The sequence below is a fragment of the Lissotriton vulgaris genome, chromosome 4_1, assembly GCF_964263255.1.
Source record: "Lissotriton vulgaris chromosome 4_1, aLisVul1.2, whole genome shotgun sequence".
Taxonomy (NCBI): domain Eukaryota; kingdom Metazoa; phylum Chordata; class Amphibia; order Caudata; family Salamandridae; genus Lissotriton; species Lissotriton vulgaris.
Genome location: NC_141691.1, coordinates 1287893620 through 1287914816, shown reverse-complemented (window position 1 = coordinate 1287914816; position 21197 = coordinate 1287893620). Strand labels below are relative to the sequence as shown.

The 21197-nt window shown below is 41.6% G+C and overlaps 1 protein-coding gene across 4 annotated transcripts in view; it reads right to left on the bottom strand.

Annotated features, from left to right (window-relative positions):
- NFATC1 (nuclear factor of activated T cells 1) overlaps positions 1-21197 on the bottom strand; it is a 428485-nt gene that overhangs the window by 101263 nt on the left and 306025 nt on the right. For 3 of the 4 annotated variants that reach the window (XM_086965517.1, XM_086965519.1, XM_086965518.1), the window contains one exon: positions 19972-20664. In XM_086965517.1, the coding sequence (XP_086821643.1) occupies positions 19972-20664 (693 nt within the window). The remainder of the gene's footprint in view (positions 1-19971; positions 20665-21197) is intronic. The other variant, XM_086965520.1, reaches the window with a different exon arrangement.

The window sequence follows — 21197 nt, the reverse complement described above, 5'->3', positions numbered from 1 at the left end:
GCACGCTGTCGCACAGCAAACGTGGCCAATTCACAACCTGTGTAATTTTACAGTGTTACTACAAAATAAATCTCAAATGGAACAATGCGGTCAAAGAACCCTAATTCTAAGGACATGGTTCAGCACACCACATGCAGGACAACAATGCAGTAGTCCTCTGTGAACCAAATGGAATAGCATTGAGTGGAAATAGGTAAGATAGCCACATGAATAAATATTAGCAAAGAGGCAGCAACCAAGAATAGACGAAGCGCTGAACACTACACACAACAGAAATAAATGAACGTAGAAAAGGCCTGACACTACACCCACCAACAGTATATGCAGGTGAACCATGCAGGTGAGTACCTCAAAGACCGAGCATAGAGTTTAGATCGATCACAAATGAAGCTTGTATCCCCTCCTTTAAATCAAAAAGAATACACAGCAACCAAAGCCAAATAAATATTCCATAACTCCAGGAGCCATCTCTGTAGCCACCGCATTTACAGGACTGAACCGGGTCAGGATAGGGAAGTATTGTGAACCTTGAATTAGCTCAGTAAATTATAACTGGTAAATTTCAGTGTTTTTGTAGTTAAAAAAATTATTTTTAACTGACATTTCCACCTAACTATAACCTCATTTTAACCTTTGTTTTTATCAGTGAATTTCAGAGGTTTTTTTAACATTAAGTAAGATATTATTACCAGACCTAACTATAACATCACTTTAACCTTTGTTATATATATATGGCTTTTCAATTGCGTGTCTCCATTTTAATCAGTTTTATAGGCATAGGTAATGCTGCCTATGAAACTGAATAAAACACTTGGCACAAGTGTCTTGGAATATGCATGTTTTTTGTTAGAGACGCACACTTGAAAAGAGATAAGTTGGGTGGCCCAGGCCTGCATATATTTTACTTGGGAGAGCAGAATGAGTTGGGAAAACAACAAAAGGATATATATAGCTGATCGTAGTTATAGTTAGGTCTGAGTTTCCATAGGAAGAAAGTTATTTGTTACTTTAATAACTTTGGCGCTGTTTGATGAACCTGCATGACATTTAAAAAAAAAAGGTTCATCCATCTCAGCTCCTTCATGAAAAGTTTTGCACTACCCTATTCAGGGCGGAGGGGGGACTGAGAAAAAGAAGGGTCCCAAAACATTGATTCTCCATATTAATCCCCATAAAAAACTTTCCACTTTGATACAGAAAAAGTACGGAACAGAATTACGCCAAATTTGGCAGAAAGGTAAAACTTTACTCTAAAAACTATTTTTGTGATTAGGTGTAGATCTGTGTTTCAAGAGGCGATTGGTTTGAGTGTGAAGCAGTTAACGATGAGAAAAGGTAGGTGTATCTGGATGGTTGGTCCTGTGGGAGTCTTGACGTACCAAAAATTTTAAAAGGTAGGGCCTTCTGAATCGCCATGGAAGCTGTTTTTCCTATCAGCCATTTTGGTACTACAATACAGAATAATCTGTTTGGCAGGCCGCAACTTTGACCAAAATGTCTGCCATTACAGGACTTGGGGACTTGGGCCCTGTATCCTGAAAACAGTTTTTAAAAAGGGCATAGATTGCAGGACAGTGGCATCTGGCCAGGAGACAATGGAAAAAAAGTTTGGTGCTCCTGCATGATATGCAGACTTTGTGCTGCATTGTTCTTGAAGATACACATTTCCCAGCCAAAAAAGCAGCACCTAATTCAATAGAGCGACAGTTGATTGGAAAGAAGAATATTATAATGGGAGGGGTGGGGGTGCACCCATTAAAAAATAAAGAAAGGAGCAATCACCACAGGGCAAAAATGGTATTAAGAGTGAGTCGGTGTTTGCCAGTCGGTGGGATGTCCGCAAATCCTCCTGCACGGCCTTGTGTGGCCCTTCCATGAGGTGCAAGCTTCCACCTTTTGGTACTGCATTATCATGCAAACTTCTTTATGGAACCTTGCATGGTACCACAGTACCCTGGGGTGAAAGTTTGCCTCCGGTTACCTATGAGGAACATCTTACAGGCATGTCATTCGAACTGTCATCAGTGATAACATCAATGATGTCATTTAACACATCATAAATTATTTAATATGTGAGGTCATAAGCAGTGAGTGGCAAGTTATAGTTATTTTAGAAACTTATGGATTTCAGTGTTTTTTTCTTTTTATCTCATTTCAACACCTAAATACAATGTCAGTTTAACCTTTGGTTTTGCAATAGATTTCGGTTTTATTTTTAACATAAACTAAGATCTTATATTCAGACTTAACTATAATGGCACCTCAAACTTCGTTTATTTTAGTAAAAAAAATATTATGTGTGCATGTGTATACATACACACAATTTAATCCCTTTGCTGCGGGGCAAATTCCGCCGCGGTGCGACAGGCGGTGGGGTTGGGTGTGGCGCTCCTGTACTCAGGACGGCTCCCGGCCGTCATAAATCACGGTGGGCGTGTGCTCATGACGGCCGGGAGCCGTCCGAACTCCGCCCACTGATTAATTCTCTCGCACAGGAGGGGAATTGATACCACATGGGCGGAGAGGCAAAGTTTGGACGGTTCCCAGCCATCATGAGCACACGCCTGCTGTGACTCATGACGGTAGGGAGCCGTCGTGAGCACTCAAGGAGTTAAGGATATCCCAGTGTTACAATATTTCCTCTAAAGAGCATCTTGTTTTGCCAAACTGAGAGCGAGAGGTAGCACAAATGTAAAACATTGCTCACTGTTGGTTGCAAAGATAAAAAGAGAGAGGAGGGAAGAACCAACTTAATCAGTACCCCTTTCTTTACCCACTGTCTATTGTTTATTAAAAAAAAGGTTTTGACAAAAAAAATTAATACGATGGTACTTCAAAAAAACTATTTATACTTTGATGAGATTCGTAGGGGACATCGCCAATCTCACATTAAAATTGTCTGTTTATTCTTTCAACTTGGACACATCACTGAACCTTGGCTGTACCTTCCCCTTCCTGCACAGCTATCCCCTGAAACAGGGACTAAGTCCTTTGTTTTTAGGTTCACCTTGTAAATAAAACCTGGAGATACCATTGCTCATATGAGAAACCATATGAGAAGCTGATGGTATAATTTGATAGCGGCGTGACTGTGGTGGAAAGAGAAGATCAGGATGTAGTACTTGAGCAACTGCCTAGCGAGCAGAGTTGTTCAATCTCCAGGTTTGTGGTAGCGCACCACATTCTATGCTGTCACTATGTATCTGCCATTAAAAGGAAATAACGTTATACAAAACGCTGTGAAACTCAACTTCTTGTCTCCAGTGTGCTAGGTCTGGCCCCCAATGCGGCGGCATATCAACAAATTGTGCTATTGGATTACTCTGTTTGGGATGCATGCAGCTGTATGCTTCTGAGGGCCAAAGATGGCGCTTGCAAATTTAACTTTATGCTTCAAACAGTGTGGGTGGCAGATCTTGAAGTAATTAGCTTATGTCATATACATGGCAGGCTGTGTTATGTTGTGGGGAAGGAAAATAGAACTGAAATCTGGATAACTTCTTTCACAATTTAAGCGGAAGAACAAATATGAGATATTTTAAAGAAAAGGCAAAGAAGTTAAGAGGCATTCACAGCATAATGATTAAAAGTTGGCATGCATTATTGGCAATGTGGCACAAGTACATGTCGTAAAGGATGAGATGTTAAAGGGGAATGTTTTCCAACCCTGGGTTTACAATGATATTGCAAACCATACACTGAAGCTTCTTCGTATACAGGATATTAAAGTTCTCTTTACCCTTGGGTCCATTTTAATTGTTTATTTTTCAAAGTGGCAAATGGAAAAAGAAATGCTGGGGGCTTTGTGGCAACCTTGTGTAAGGACCTCAACTTGAATACCACAAATCTACAGCTTTATGAAACCAAGACACAATTGTGTTGTGTTTGAAGAAATTGGCTTTGATCAAAAGTTAAGAAGGATAGGTTGGCATCAGTTTAACCACTGACAAAATGAAAACTAGAATGAACACATTTCGACTTTGGTTTAGTAAAATGTTATACTTGGATCGTACCGTTTTGCTTAGATTATGATAAGAGGGATGTTTTACAGAATAGATATATCTGATTTTACGTTACGATAAGTATATATAAGATTGTGTGCAATGGCAACACTACCAAATTTTACCCCAATCACTGATTTCACAAGTCTTGGAAAAAGAGAAAATCTACTGCACGATTCTTTAACCTTACCACCATACAGTGACAGTAGAAAGGGGAGGATGGAGTCTGACAATCAACTTATACTTTTTTTCTGTTTAAAATCTCTGCTCCCAAACAAATTGGCAACAAGGACACGTAAGATTGTAAATTTGTTCTGGCTTATTTAATTGGTTCCAACAGTTTGCATTTTAAAATATTTTATGGAGTTAAGGCACTTGCTGCAGAGATCTCTGCGTACCCAGCAAGGTCCAGGGTGTAATTGTTGATAACTCTGATGGTTACTGCACTTGCTGGAGACATCTGTGTGCAGTATAGTCATATGCTTGACTCATCATAAAACAGAATAGTTTAATGCGTCATCAACAAACGAGCCTGCTGGTAAACTCAGTGTGTAACATGCAGATTGCAGATGGATATTTTATGTGGGTAGCTCAGTGAGTTACTGCTTTTGAAGCAGAGATCAGTTTGTTACCTGCAGGTCAGAAGTTACACTCCTTATAATACACATTAGTGAGATATGAACCGGCATCAGGGAGCTGCATGTAAAAAAATAAGCCGTAAGTTTAGAACCTGTTTGTCTCATTACTTTTTTATGCAAAAGTTGCTAAAAAGGGTTCCTGTGGGTTTTCTATTAAACTATTAAGTATTGTATGAATAATTATCAGCATTTGTATCCGTTCATGTTTCGTTCTTGTATATCATTTAAAGGCAGCGCTTGGAAAAGTGAAAACCTACCTCCAAAATAAATGTTATATTTGATACATTTATCATTTCTAAAGTAACAAGCTAAGTGTCTTTGGAACTGGCATTAAGGTGTTAGGCTGCTATTAACTCCCAGGTAGGAGACGACTCGAAAAAAGAGTATGCTGATGAGCCTTCAAGTGAGGCCTTTGTGTTGTGCTCAACTGAAAACAAACAATGGCAAAAAAATTAGGTCTGGCGTTGTTGGCTAGCCTCTTGGTGTTGGCAAAGCTTAATTTATTTTGACAAGGTTTTTGTGAAACGTAATTGTTGGGCATCTGCAACCCGAATAATATATTAAAACATTGGATAAAAACAGAACATGTTTTGCGGCTCAAAAAGCACACATTGTCATTGTAGTATGTGACACTGAAGAGAACTAATTTGTGTATGAATGCGCTTCTTGTCAAAGTGAAGAATAATGTCACATCCATTTCAGTTAGCCAGTGGCTGAAGTGGGCTGTACTGCTGTCTCATAGTGTACGTTGCATTGGAATATGTGAATGACACAGCTGCCCAATGGATCAAGGTGGCTGACTAAGAGCACCTAGATGTAAGTGTATTATAAATAATATTATTGAAATCAAATGCTCTTGGTTAACGCCAGACCTAAAAAACAAATCTCTCTCATCCCCTTCAGGTTGGTGCTCTAGACAGAATCCACACAAAGTGCGGGCGCCTCTCGTTGTATTCCGGTGTCAGCAAACTGTAGCAGGGCACAGTCAGCATATTTTCCTATGGTTGGCCCCGGCTCAATAATAACTTTCAGATCTGGACTCCGATTGAATCGCCCTCTTTTCCAGCACTGCATATAAATATAAGAGTGAATTGAGAAAAAGTTTTTTAAAAGCTATGAGAGGCAAACAAGTTTTCCCCATGCTATTTTCAAAGAAATCACAATTTTTCTTAAAAGACGACAAAAGGGTTAACCAGGAATCTTGAGAAAGTCAGCTTTCAAGACAAATGCCAGCCTCAATTTTTGCCGGTACCTGAGACCTCTTTCCTTTAAGCCCCCCATTTATGGTGGCATAGCTCATGAAGATTGCATGAGTCTGGCAACTGTATCAAATGTAAGGGGTGAGGGAAGTTATACTCGACGCCTCCATTTTGGGAAGAATCAATTATGGAGCAAGAAAAAAACACGTGTGTATTTTTAAGGGAATTCTTTTTTTTTTATTTTTTAAGGGGGATTTGTAGAGCGCATGGTGACGCCTACGGCGTGTCCCCGCGCTGAAGATCCTAGTGCTAGCAGAAGAGGTGAAAAGGAGGGTCGCTATTGGGCGTAAAGAAATGTTTTAAGTTTAGCTCTGAAGATGGACTCTGAGGGTTCCAGGCGAAGCGCCTTCTTTGACCGGTTTCCCTTTCACAAGTCAAGGGTTATCCCAAGATTACACCTGCAGATATTCTGAGATATATGACCACAATTCTTCAAAAATAAAAGCACTGATGTCTGGAAAAATGTGGCATAAGGTAAGTTTTCATCACTTTACTGCTTGATTGAAGAAACATTGAATCCTGTCTGATCATGCTGCACACTCAAAAGAGGCTGTGAGTGATAGTTCTGAAGAAGACTTTACAATATAGATATAGTTAAAAAATGAAAAGGGTCCACATCTTTCCACCAAAACGAAAGCTTTTTTTTTGTTTTCTTGGTCAACATTTTAGGCCAAAAATGACTTATTTACGCTGTAAAGCTGGTTGCGAGTATGACCCGAGTTGCACAACTGTTGTTGCACATGATAGTTCACCTCGAGTGATATGTTTTTTAAAAAGTGAGGAAGGACAGAGTTGAAAAGGGAAAAGGTGAAGACATACATTAAGGTCACAAAATAGAAGCACTTCAAAAACACTTTTACCTTTACCTAAATACAGCACCTTTGGCTTAACGATGGCTACAGACGCAAAACAGATAATGGGATAGTATCAAACCACAAGACACACTGTGAGTGTTGATCCAGATTAAAAAACAAGGCTACATTTTGAAGGGCTATCACAACTCAGTCAGACCAACTGCCATGAGGTGTCAGCAGATGTGAACAGTCAGGGTTTGCACTGACAATGTGGAAATATACTATTTTCATAGTTTAAATTTGAGGTGTACTACTAACCTGGCCTCAAAATGACTAAACTAATTACATCAAAGACTGAAAAGAAGAAACAGAGTGAGATCATCATAAAATAAATTTGCTCAATTCTTCACATTAAAAAAGCACACAGGGTTGGAAGGATAAAATATTGTTTAGACGAATAAATCTTCAAAATTCAGTTTTAGGATTTTCAATCCATCAGTGTAGCCGAGCTACATTCTATGTGGCAGTTGTTTTTCTTCAAATCGACTACTAAACACACAAGACATTAAGAGGGCAAACTTAACACAACTAATGCAGAAGGCAGAACAACACAAAAACAAAGCACTTGTTACTAATCTACTAACTATTAAACTCTAATCTTGGGATCCGGAGAAGTGTGCTACTCGCCACAAAGTAAGTCAATGCCTTGTCAGGGGTAGTAAGTGGTATATAAATACAGTTTACAATTACAATTACCCTTGACAGGAGAAGACCATTTAGGTAGAGTTAGGGAAAGAGAATAATCGGTAGACATTCTACCAGTACCCATGTGGACTGTGTGATTTCTCTAACTAAATATGGGCACTGGAAATCATCCCCTAATGTAGGGTTAGATTGTTAGTGCTCACACCTTGTCTCCTTAAAAGATAGGAGGCATTTCCTAGCATATTAAGGCACAATTCTCACACATGTAAAAGTTAGTCACCTTCCACAGTGCTAAATCTGCCCAATAAGGTGGTCGATTTACCACTCTAGCGTCAAGCAATCGATCCACCACCATCAATGGCAGAGTTAGCCTTGAATCGTGACAGAGGCACTGCCTGAGTCAAAGGAGCCTCAAGAAGCTGGACAACCACCAAAGAGTAAATTCTAAATAGGGGGGCTAGATAGCAGGTGGCATGCAGAGAGATTCCAGGTGCCTGGGTGCACTGCGTCAAAGGCTTCTTTTGCTCAAAAACCCTTTCAAAGACACATTTTAACGCTAAGCTGTTTTAGGGCTTTATTTACATTTGGAGGACAGACTACTCAGTCAAAACGTGATGGATATCCCACACCTCGTACTACAAGTGCCATAGGCACTTGTAATACGGTGGATGAGACGCCCACCACATTGGGCTGGAATAGCTTATCCACCAAACTCTAAATCAGGCCCCTGATCTGATCTTATGCAACAAATGTGCTAGAGAGATTAACTGAAATGTTGAACCTCTCTAGGTGAGATAGGAGTGATGACAAAGGTTTCAGAGGGTGCCACACCCCCATTCCTACATAAGTTGCAAGAGCAGAAAACTGCCTAGTAGAGTCAAATTCACCTTCTGTTCAAAACAGACTTTCAGGTGTACTAGAAATCTTTTTTGTGGCTAATGTGAACCTGTATCAAGGGGAGCCCGAGGCCTCAATTAGGGTGAGGGTGAATTAAAAATGTGCCCTCACTTCTCCAAGTAGATCAAGTGTTTAGTGACATACGTGTAGATCAGTGCACCTGCAGTGCCATGGCATCTGAGTACTGCAGTGGCAGAATCTGAACCTTTCTGCACCAAAAGGTGCCACAGACCTATTCAACACACTGTGCCTCGATGCGAGCATAGTTTTAGTGTATTATTCAATCTAAATGTTGTGACCCTTGCAAGCTCTCTTAACCAATTTAACTGAAGTGCATTTAGTCCTGTACGAATTCTCTGCAACGCCTTTGATCACAATATGTTGTATAGTGTAGGTTACTCACTGAGGACCTCATCATGAGAGGCCTGTAAACCTCTAAAGGGTTGGTAACTCTCATACCAGCCCCCTTGGGAATTATGGTGTCTGTGGAGTTATTCCATACCTTTCATATTTCCCCCAGAGAATTTACTTGCTGGGGGAAGCGTTGGTGGAGATTTAGGAATTACCAGCAGAATCAGACCTGGAATTACCGATTCCCCTGGTAATGCCTCATTACTCAGGGGATTCAGAGAGTTCAGTCCGAAATACCCATTCATTCCACATCCCTGATGATAACGGGACATCCGGTCTCATTAACTGTGGTGATTCAGCATTAACACACTACCGCCATGCCCCTGCACCACTGGACTTGTAATGAGCCCTCAAGTCAGCAATTCTTAACTTTTTGACTTCTGGGGACCCCACCAAATCACTACTAGAAACCAGGGACCACACCCAAGCAATGTATATGATTTGAACCTCAAAACAATATGCAAAAATGCAGAACGAAGAATACATGAAACAAATATACAAATTATAAAATATTTTAGTTCACAAATATGTAATATTATAATTCTAGTTTTAATGGAAAGGTTGTAGCTTCTCAAAATGTAGGTTTATTTCTAGACTCCAGTATATCACTTTATTTTTTTTACTCCTAATGTGTGCTCTAGTTTTTTGGTGCATACCAGTGTTTTAATTGAGGCCACCAATTACCCATACTGGATTCTGTTTGTTGTGCTTGCAATGCTCCCACAAATCAAAATAAAGAAAGTGACTTAATTTTAGCCTCTAATTTCGAATTCCTTTACAGTGAGTTTTAAAAGTTTAAATTTTCCTTTTTTATGTACATATTCTGTAGAAAATTAAACAATATAAGCCGATTAATACACCATCACGGATCCCATAAGAAGGCGTTGCGAACCGCTGCCCTAAATCTTTTAAGATGTAATATGTTAAGTATGTTTTCATATATGAAGTAGATGTTGTCTCCTCATTTGTTTAATGAAAGAAACCATTTGCTTGAATGACAGAACATTCTTGATAACGGTATTATTTGACAAATATTGCTTCCGAAAATATGACACAGACTATTAATTCCGTTATATTTTGGTACCATTCTTAACAACGTGGGGAATACTGTTTAAGAGATCTGTCCCTGCTAGGAGTATAACAGTGGACTCTGATTTCTTACATTAATTTTGTAATTTTTAGGTCGAGCCTAGTGGCAGCGTGCATGAGCTGCTCACTCTGTGAGGCATTCTGTAGTAAGGTATGCTGTGGAAGCCTCGCCCACTCTACTCTCCTATTTTTCATTGGCTGGTGTCATTGTCCTTCGTAAATGCTGGCTTCCGATTCAATATGAGGCTTGTTAGTCCCTTCTTGTTACTGCCTTGTCGCCATTTATTACTGCCCATAACGAATGGACCTTTTACTTGGCATGTTACACGGTCAGCTTTATCTAGGGGGTCAGCACTACTTTGTTTAAGGGCACTTATGGAGACAACGGCGGATGCTGTTTTTTTGTATTTGTATCCTGAGCGCAGCCCCCGCGTTAGGGACACTGCGCTCAGTGTATTTAGTTATTTATACTTAACTTTCATGTTGAGAGCGGCGTCCACTTCTGGGACACCACGCTCTGTTTCTTTCTTTATTTTTTTAACTTTCATAGTGCGCGTGGTGCCCGCTTCAGGGACACCACACTCTGTTTTTTTTTTTTTGTTTTTTTTTAAACTGAGCACGGCACCCGCTTCAAGGACACCGTGCCAAGTCTTAAAGTTAAAAAAAAAAAAAAATAGAGCATGGGGTCCTTGAAGTGCCGCCACGCTCAGTTTTAAACTTAAACAAGCATTTGCAATGTAATAGGTCTCGCATTTACGCGAGTTTAAGCTATTGCTATTATAAATGACCTATGCCTTTTATTTGCTTTAAAAAACAAAAATAATAGGCATTGTCATTTACAATGCCAATAGCTTAAACTCGAGAAAATTCAAGACCTATTGCATTGCAAATGCTTGTTCTTTATTGTCGTTTGCAAAATCAGCAGTAAATTCACTTGAATGTGAGGCACTAAATGGAAATGGGTCTAACCAACTAATGTTTTGTTGGTTTATTGAAAACAATTTAGTATCACCTAAGCTGTATTATTAGAGCAATGACACATTACGCAATGTATGTGTGTTCAAGACAGACAGAATGGGGGCCCATATTTGCTACTCAATTGACCTGATCATGGAAAACAAAGAAGTCCGTCAGCCAGAGCGGTTAGTAATGTCAGCACATAATGTACCTGGTGGAAAGTGTATATATTTTGTTTTGCCCAGCTTAAGAACTAACTGTCATTAATATTTAAATTCCCTCAATGTTGTCTGCCTATATCTTCCCAGAATGACAGGTCGGATAACAAAAATCCATTCTATTCACAAGGGTATTCAGGCTTTTTTTCTGTGAGTGCAAAGAGGATCTAGACAGACTTTGATTGATTACGCTTTAAGATGGCGGCAGAAACAAGATTTACCCAAACTAGGAGAGGATCAAAAATCATCCATGGACCAAGGTGAACCACGATGTATAACTGAGAAGGAAAGCATTGCCATTTGCACCAAAATCAGGCCCTCATCCTGAAGGCAGGATAAATCTGAGCTTGGGCATGAACGGCATTGCAACTGAATTCGGAGTCTGAGAAGTTCAACTTTACTGCACTCCACACTTTTCCCCTTTGTATATTCCTTCAGGTGCAACCTGAAGAAGTTTGCTTAGGGAAAAGTGGTGGGTAATGGGAAAAATATGCAGTTCTTTGGGATGGTACAATAACATCTGTAAATTGTTCCCTTTTCTGACCTCAAAAACTAAAATGGACTAGTACAATCACCTTTATAGAACATTGCAAAATACAGTAACTGATTTATCCCGGGACAAATTTACTGCCAATCAGACAGCTACGAAAATGCTGCATTTTGATTGACTTCTGGCCATTAAATATCTACCTAAGAAATTCCTAGCCAGTAACTGAGTATCCACATTTCACTACGCCTTCTTTCCCAAACAGTTGTCTGTAAAGATCAAAGAGTTAGAAGACAGAACTAGAGAGTTCACCTTGGCCTCAAACCCCCAGAATCAATAACTGCTTGTGAGTGCCCGCCCCCTGGATAATATTGCGTAAGAAAAATAACAGGACGCAAAATGAGGCCCCCATTATTTGATATTATGGACCATTTGACACATATTCACAATACCAATAATTTAATTTGTGTTATTTAGTACTGGAATGTTCATGGTGGTGAGAAAGACCCGGTCGCCATTGCACACAACTTTAAATATTCTCTAAATTCAGGAAATATGCACATCCAAGCCTTATTAAGTAATGATTCACGGTATCCATAGCCAATTTGCTTTTTACCTTCAATTGCCTATTTGTAGCTGGCCAGACTACATGGACAAAGTATGTTTGTTCAATAGTCACTCCTAAATAAATATTTTCATAATAGAAACTATTACAAACTAGAAGAGATTTTGGGGAATCATAAAAGAGACTGATGGAAAAGGCAGCTTCAGCATAAACTCTGCATTGACATTCAAGGGATAACACTGGCAGAAAGCAAGAGATGTAGGCCATATGGCTTCCTGACAGACTTCTCTGACAGCATTCTACCCAGGACAAAAAAAATAGCAATAATAGTCCCTGCCCCCAACCAGTCTACATTCTGCCCGGGTCTTTTTTCCTCACACTTCTGAGAGCTAAAGATACATACATATTAATATGGTGGCAAACGCTGTCTACAAGCCGCCATCTTCTCTCCCTCAGACCCTGCACTGCCTGATGAACAAGTCATTTTCCTGCTAAACGTTAATACCTCCCATGAGATATAAAGGCATGCAAGAGTGGTGCAAAGAGTCTTGTGAGTCGTGACACTAACCCCCTATTCATCAAATAGGAGAGCTCCATTAGCTAGGTAGCAGTCTCCTGGAAATCTTTTGTCTCCTCTCTGCGAACCATAACAGCTTGTTAAACGGCCTGTGGTGGGGGTGTTGTTTATATCATTTCTACTTGGTAATTGCCCTTAAATGCATTTTATGGTACAAACTACAGGTGTTAAAGTAGTTATGTTCTGATCATGGGAAAAACATGTTATGATAATATTGCTGAGCATGAGGTGGGCTGGTATAAAGGTTTAATAATAATAATAATACAGCATTTTGTAAAGCGCGAACAGCTACCTCACGAGGAGGTGTCCCGGCGCTAGGAAGAACACAGTTGACCCGGAGAGCTGAAGTGCGGGAGCTTAGCGTGGTTGGGTAAAGAGCCAAGTCTTTAGCAGCCGCTTGAAGCAAGGTTCAGAGGGGGCTTGCTGAATTGCTGGGGGCAGGGTGTTCCATAGCGTTGCAACATTTGCCGAAAAAGTTCGACCCCCCAGTCGAGCCCTTTTTGCTCGTGGGACGGCAAGTTGAACACTGCAATTGGAACGAAGCGCACGGGCCTGGAAGTATCTCGGGAGCCGGGTTTTCAAATACTTAGGACAGGTGCCAAACAGAGATCTAAAGGCCAACGTAAGTGCCTTAAATTTGATTCTGCTGGCAACTGGTAGCCAGTGCAGTGATCGAAGATACGGAGAGACTGAATGCTTAAAAGGAATCTGCAATAACAGTCTCACAGCCGCATTTTGGACCAGCTGAAGTTTTTGAGTCATGTTAGACATGTTAGTGAGGGCTTGAGGTAACTGGATGGCGAGGGAAGATACAGAAGTATGAAGATTAGTGTTTTGCTCAATTTGGAATAGATGTCGAGCAGGAGAGCAACACAGACCATTCTATAACAAAAACACTGAAACTTCTGGTGACCAGCTCAATGTGAAATTTTATTGCGGTGAGGACAGATTGCACATCTGGATTCGCAAGTTGATTCTACGGAAATTGCAAAGACAGCGTATTGTGCATCTAGAGCCTGTTGACTTGAGAGAACCACATTTTCAACATCATTCAGCTGAAAAGCCTTCCCTTGGAAGGAAGTATGCCAAAGGTAATCCTATAGTCCAGAGGCAGATTAAAGAGGGGACTTATTAATATGTGTGAGGAGGTAACAGAGTGGTTGCTTCCAAGGTGGTTCTGCAACCACTTTTCTGCCTGTCACACCTATTTGTGCTGATGATTAATGGGAAAGCAATTAACTCTGCTTTACTCCTGTAACTATTCAGCATAGAAAGGCACGGCTCCTTCTGCTGCAAGAGTGGTGCAATGTCAAAGCAAATCATCAACACTGGGGTATGCCATCACGTCATGTGAGACATAGCGAAACAATAGTTGCAGCGAATGCTGGCCATTCCATGGACATGAGCATCAGCAAAATTGTTAATGGGACTGATTTACACAAACAGTTTTGTGGCAGCTGCACGTACATTTGTCAAAGTTATTGATTCATTCATTTAAATATATTTGTGAATTTGCCCGCAGTCAGCGCTGTTAGGGCTATTTGCTTTTGGCTGCAGAATATTGTGTAGTGCTTAGATTTCACCATTTGATGTACTTTTCATTGTTGCCACTCGCGTTTCAGGAATTAATATTTGGCCGAACAAATTCAAATACTGTCTGTAGCTTTTAATTCCGAAAGTTTCGAATATCACTGACACAAAAAGGATTAGGTAGCTTGCCTAATGCAGTTAAATAAAACAAAAATCACAGTCAACCCAAAACTGTGTACATCATTCCACCCTTGGGTGCAAAATATTAATTCCTATTGTTTTTCTCACAGTTATTAGAAAGAATAAGTAAGGATTTCTACCCTCACTTGGACTCTTATTCATATGAGCACACAGTCCGTATCCACAGAAGTACTCCCTACAGACACCAGGTGAAAGTGTGCAACTTTGACAGGTTGAAAACTCTTTTATAAGTTACTTGCGGACAGCTAAGAAATATGTACTCTTACTGGGGTCGGAAATCCCAAAATTGCCGAACTACAGGTCTAAGAGTTGGCATTGCAAAACCTCTTTTACTGTGCATACAGTGACATAAAGAAGATGCCTCCTTGCCACTGTCTCATGACCTCTTTTTTGGAACAGTGGTCCTGTTTGCTAATAAGGACGGTGTTTGAATAATGATAATTTACAAGTGGTGTCTAGAGGAGTATTATACTGTATTGCCCATCAAGAAATAGTTTCACTTCATAAAAAAACACAGGCAAGCAAATAACCTTGCAATATCCAGAAAAAAATTGGAAAATGTGTATCTGGGGTCAGCATAGCTCATATGGTCACTGGCTAGGCACTCAGGAGTATGTACTAAGGAGTAATAGTTAGCGTGTTATGTAACTGCAACATGAGTATTTGGAAATCTCTGCCCACTTTTATTAAGTGTGTATACTTTCTCCTAAAACACACTCAACAATTTTTGCAATGAAAGCCAGTGTATTAATTAGGTCAGTGTACAGAGCTCGATTCACCCCTGAAGTGCCGACAGGCCCAGCACTACAAATGTGTGTGCAACAAGCACCGTTTACTGAACGCCTATGGAAGGGAATCTAGTCACCCTGTTGCATATGTGTCTTGTGAAATGAAATGACATTTATAAAGCACGATGGCTACCCGGAGACCTCCTCGCGCTGCGAACAAGTACAGGGGACAGAGCAAGAGGAGATGAATACGGATCTAGAACAGCCAAGTTTCTAAGAGCTTTCGGAAAGAGAAGAGATTGGGCTATTTCAGAAATTGAACTGTAAGGCATTCCAACCAATGGCACCATTATATGAGAAGGAGCACCCACAACATCTGACTCTCCTTATTCTGGGTTGTAGGGCAAGAAAAGAGGCACATGACCGAAGATCTCTCTTCGGTTGATATGGAATGATCAGAAATTGGAGAATGGATGGGCCGTTCTTCCAAAAGGCTTTATGGGCCAAGCACATAGCCTTAAACTGAATCCTTTCCCTGATCGGCAGCCAGTGAAAGCTTGTTTTCTGAACCATGTAAAGCCTAAGTCACCCAAGCATTTTATCTTTGTCCTTTTTGGGTAAAAGATATTTATGTTGGAGAGTTTTCCTGGCAGCTATCTGGTGTTTTGTAGCAGATGGTTAGGTTTGGCTGACAGCAAATACGTGCGTTTTTAGTCTTCTGTACAACAGAAATCATTCTGTGAGATCCAACGTTCCTACCTTATAATTTGTAGAGTAAAAACCGACACCATATTGTAGATTGGATAACAAAAATGAGAAGAGATGAACTTTTCACTACCATGAGGCTGGTCAGTAAGAGGAGGTGGTTCTTTCAACAGGAATGGAATAAGACTGCTTTGCGTTTGCTCCCCAGTTCTGGCACTGCACTGAAGAATACACACCATGCCCCCCTAGGCAGGGGTAAATCCCTCAGTCAGGTCACCTGCACATCCTCGGAGGATCGCAGGCCATAGCTGACACCCCTCTAAACCACCAGTGGAGACTGAAAATAGAGAAGCCTGTAGTAACTGGTGTGGCGCATTGGCCCGAGCGACTGACTCTGGAGCACGGTGCTCACGGTTCGATCTCTGGCAGCAGCTCAGCTCAGCATCATATGACTCTGGGCAATAGCTCACTTAAACTCCCTAATGGCCCCCCCAGCGCCTGGATACCCTTAGGGGTGATAAGTTCACACTTTACAAATGTGGAATTATTATTATTTTATAGCCCACTATGGTGAACTTGAGGCTCATACAAAAGACAAGTCAGAACCAGTACAGATCCACATCATCAGGGTTCCATGCTCAAATTGGCAGAGACGTCTCAGAATTTGAGGATCAGAAGTAACACATTCACAGTTGTTTGAGTCTCCTTGTTAGGCATAAAAGACGCCTGCATCTAAACATCCCAAAATCCAAACGTATCAAGAACGCAAGAACTGGCCTGCTGAAGAAAGTCCTAGAACTCCTGTGTTCTGACTGTCATCACTTCTAGGACAATCTGTGACAGCTAAAGGTCAGAAGCAGTGTCCAAATATAGCCGGAACCGAGAACACATCCCATGCCTAACGTTGAGCGGCCCTCAAACACAATCCTTTTTATGCCTGCCTAGTTCAAGTCAAGCTTCTGCCTGTACGCTGCCATTGATAAGACCACCTTGGCTAGCCAGGTTGTAAGAGAAACGAAGGCTGTCACAGAGCACGCACGGAAGAAGGCATATCCCTGACTGTCATCCACATAGATGGACATGTACTTTACTGAAACTTGTGACAATACGAAACAGCAATGGTTCTTAGGAGTGTCTCCGCACACAGGTGTGTACAGTTCATTGCAAGGTACTCCAATGGTCAACAAAGTCAACAGGAATCTGCTCAGGCCCATCATAGGAACACCCAGCTATCAGGAAAGGCTGAATTGAACTGACCACCTGTCACTTCCTCAGACAGGTGGGGAATCTTCAGGCACATCGACCTGCCACACAATATGCTACAATGCCTTACAGGCCAAAAAAAATGTGAGTTAAGGCTCGCCTGGGTGAAATCTAATATTAATGCAAAGGAACGGTACTATGCTAAAGGAAACCAAATGTCCCCATAAAATGGACAATTGTGGCCGCGCCCAAATCCTGTCTGTTGAGGTGGCAGGATATTTCCGCCAGCATGCTCTATGGCAGGGCTTCCCCATACAAGGCACATCACAATACTTTTAATCGAATTTGAATAAAGTACCAAGCATCACCCCTCCTTAAACAGAACAGAGCGGCATCTCTGAAAATCAAAGTGCTACACATTGTCTCGCGCGGCCGCTTCCCTTTGGAAGGCAGCTTAATTCAGAGGTTCCGCCGCACCAATTAGCTTGAATGCAGACATTCAAAAAGCATTGCTTTTTCATGTCGTCAGAATATGTTACATTAAATTATAAATCTATTCAGAGAACTCAGTATCGCATTAAGGCAGAGGTTCAAAGTGCTTCTGGGATACTTAGCGGTGAAAGCTAAATCACAGTTCAGTCAGGTCACATAATCAAATTTCAGATTACCCCTTCATTAGGCGCAACTAATAAATCTTTTGAAACCAAAGGCTGACAAGTTCATGGTGGATTTTATTTAGCTTTTCTGTGCGGTTGCCTGCGATGACATCTTAATAACTGCCATGAAAGCAGCTATCAATACGCCTTAATTAACTAACGCAGAATGCACCAGCGCTTATGAATGCCTCGGCCAAAATTACACACTCAAGAAAGTCCTCAGATCTTTACTGGCGCATTCTGTGGTGAAGTTTAGCAGCCATTGTGTTTTTATTCCCAATTATCATGTCCACCCTTGTGATATGTATTGTCCTCACATTAGGATGGAAGTGCCCTGGCCTCAGAGTTCAGTCGTCTCATAGAAAAATGTAGACATTATTTTAATCAAGAAATGCAGCTTCTGTGGAAAATGAAGGTTGGGGCCAGCCCCACCCTTTCCTTTTTTTGGGATGGTTTATCCACACGTGCTTTTCAAAAGATGCATTACATTGGAGCCCACACCTACTATATGAACATACATTGAAAAAGACTGAAGACGGGTAACGTCCTCTCAGCACATGAGAGAAAAGGCAAAGCGAGGACATGGCCCGTGGCATGTGAGGATCTGTTCCCATCAGGAATGTTTATGTAGTTGTGTATTTGGAAACAAACCGTAGTCTGCTGTTTTTAGGTGTCCTACTTAAGAGGTAGTGAGGGACAACCCTGTAGACTTCAAAACGACCTCTGTACTGGTGATTGACCACATATGAAGGTGTTGTACCTTCTGGGGCGGTAGTCTACCCGTGCCTTTTAATGTTTTCTGTCTTCTGTCTAGCAGTTCTCAGAGGAAGTCAAAGCCTCCCCCACAGAACGTGGCATGGTTCATCATGTGTATCTCATTGTCCAGCACTAGGGAGCTTGCCTATGTGTAGCAGCCAGTCATCCTTTGATGGGTGTGGCTGTCAATGCGGCAATCCTTCAGAGTGTCACGCCTGCTGCCCTCTTCGGTGTAACGCCTGCTGCCCTCTTCAGTGTTTAGTCCCTGCTTGGAATGGCACAAATTAGCTACCGTCAACAGGGACACAAAGTAAAACTGTGCAAAGCTTGGCTAAAAAAAATGCATTAGGCCACCTGATGGCAAATTTAAAACGAAAAGGGTCTGGTTATGAACCTCCATGTCTAGATGTCCACAGGTTTCAGCTTGTGAAGTGCACCCACAAGGCAGGGCAGCAGTCTTGTTAATATTATATATCCACCTGTGCTTGAATCGAACCATTGGTTAGGGTAATAAAATAAAATGATACATGGAATGTCCATGATGTTACATATCCTTTAGATGCAATTCAGACATTTTGTCTTTGCTCGTCCTGCTGAACATGCTTGACCTTACAGGTTGACGCTACCTTGCTGTGGTCTACCTTTCTGCAGTTCACTCACCAGATGGATGAACCCTAACCAACTGTAGGGTTTACATACAGATGGCCATAAAACATCACAGGGAAGGATCTGCTGACAAATGCTACAGAACTTCTGCTGACGCTTTGTGTGTGCTCAAAAGTGTTAACACCCAGACATGAAGAATTTGTACCTAGATGATTATTGTTTAAAGCTAGTGGCACAGATGCCTGATTAAAAATTCCTCTAGCCTAACCTCGCCCAATTTTATTTTGATCTACTGGTGACAAATGAGAATTGAGAATAGTCAAAGCAAAGAATAAACGAAGAATGGGAGTAACTGTGTTGATGGCAGCAATGGGGGTGGAGGGACTCTCTGTAGGTTTGAGCATCAACAATTCCCATGACAGTTGACAAAAGTTCACACACAGGAATGTTCAACAACGCTATACAGGGCAAACCCTGTGATGAAGCATGCCCCACTACGTGGGTGAAATGTTGCCTTCCTTTATGATGGCTGTACAAAAGGTAGAACCCATTAAGTGAAGCCGGTAGCCCATATCCAACTGTTTTAGAGAAGGATGCTGAAACATATTTCATCTTTGCAAAGCTAAAGTCAACACTTTTAAGCTGTACTGTATAAAAAAAATTCACACAAACTTTTTTTGATGCCAAAATGGGTTAGGACACATGGTTATGATTTTAGCATCGTGGAGATCGGGCATGCACAGGATCTGCAATGACTAATGGGACCTGCAGCTTTAACTTGGAGTTGTATTACTGCTGACGAACAAACTTACAGTTGAGAGAGTTCTCACTCCTTTTCCAATCCTAAGATGCCACACAAAGTCTGTTCATTTCCTCAAGGGTGTTAATGCACAAGCCACAGCTTATTTGGATGCATTTGTGGTTACCAACAACTCAGTGAGACAGCAACACGGTTAAATGCAAATCTCGACAGCCGTGGAGCACTTACCATCGTCTAGGTACAACTGGTCCAACTCCTCAGGCTCCCGCTTGATTGTTACAGGAATAGGGGCCACATTATCATTACTGTCCTTATGCAACTCAGGTAATGACAGTGTCGGACTGGTTGGAGATTCATTTCTGTGAACCATCTGCGGTTGGTGCTCGTGCTGACCCAGTGTGGAGGTGCGGGTAGGACTGCTGGATGGCGCAAAGGTTGACTCTTGGGTAATAGACGGAACTGGAGAAGAGGGACTGTTGGGATAGAGTGTTTGCTGGTAACCAAGGGAACAGCTACTGCTCAGATGTTGACTCACCTGCGGATGCAGCATGACGTGAGACGATTGATCTGGAGAGCTTGGGTGCACAACTAGAGACCTGGGCACTTCCTGTATGGCGGACACGCCTCCTAGGGGTTGCAGGAGTCCGAGCTGACTGTGGCCGGGGTTCGTGATGCATTTGTTGTAAGCAGAGGTTGAAAGATCATGTAGCTTTGGGCTTGAGGTGGGGGAAGACGACATGGCGCCGCTCCTCTGGTGGCAGGAAGTAGGGAAGCCGGCCACAAGGCACGAACCTGGATCGGGCGGCATCATGATCTGCTGGCCATAGTAGGGCTTTGCGAGTGGGTTCAGTCCGTGGTTAGCTGGTCCACAGGTTTGAGCAGGCTCGTAGTCATCGCTCGGCTCTGTTTTTATAATTGGAACTGTTGAAAGAGAAAAAAAATAAAATAAACACAAGCTGCATATTGGTATGATCAAGTTGGCTTGTGGCTAGGATACCCTTTGCAAAACAAACATAGTTGTGAATAAGACTCTCTGTGTCTTTCGCCTTGCTCTCCCACCCAATAAAAAAAGGGAATGAGTCACCAGCACAAGAAAGTTACAGCTGGTTCTAATATTGAAAAGGACTATTTTCTTTGGAATCTTCTCCAGCACTAATGTGCTATAAAAAATCTATTTGGAGATAGCCCTGATGCAGAATGAACCTCGGACCCCTGGGCTCCGTGGACTTGTAGCTGTTGAAGCAGGAATGTTAACTTGGACACACTGCCTGCGTTTTTGCAGCTACCGATGGCCTGTGCGATAAACGCCTGCTCACGGGGGAGATTGGAGCCCTGAGAGAAGGCAGTGTTTGTGTTTTTAGACAGTTCAATTGAAATGAAACAGGCAAGATCAAAGACTGCAACTGTGATTTCAAAACGCAGTGGTGGATAGAAGGCTGTTTAAAACCGTGTCA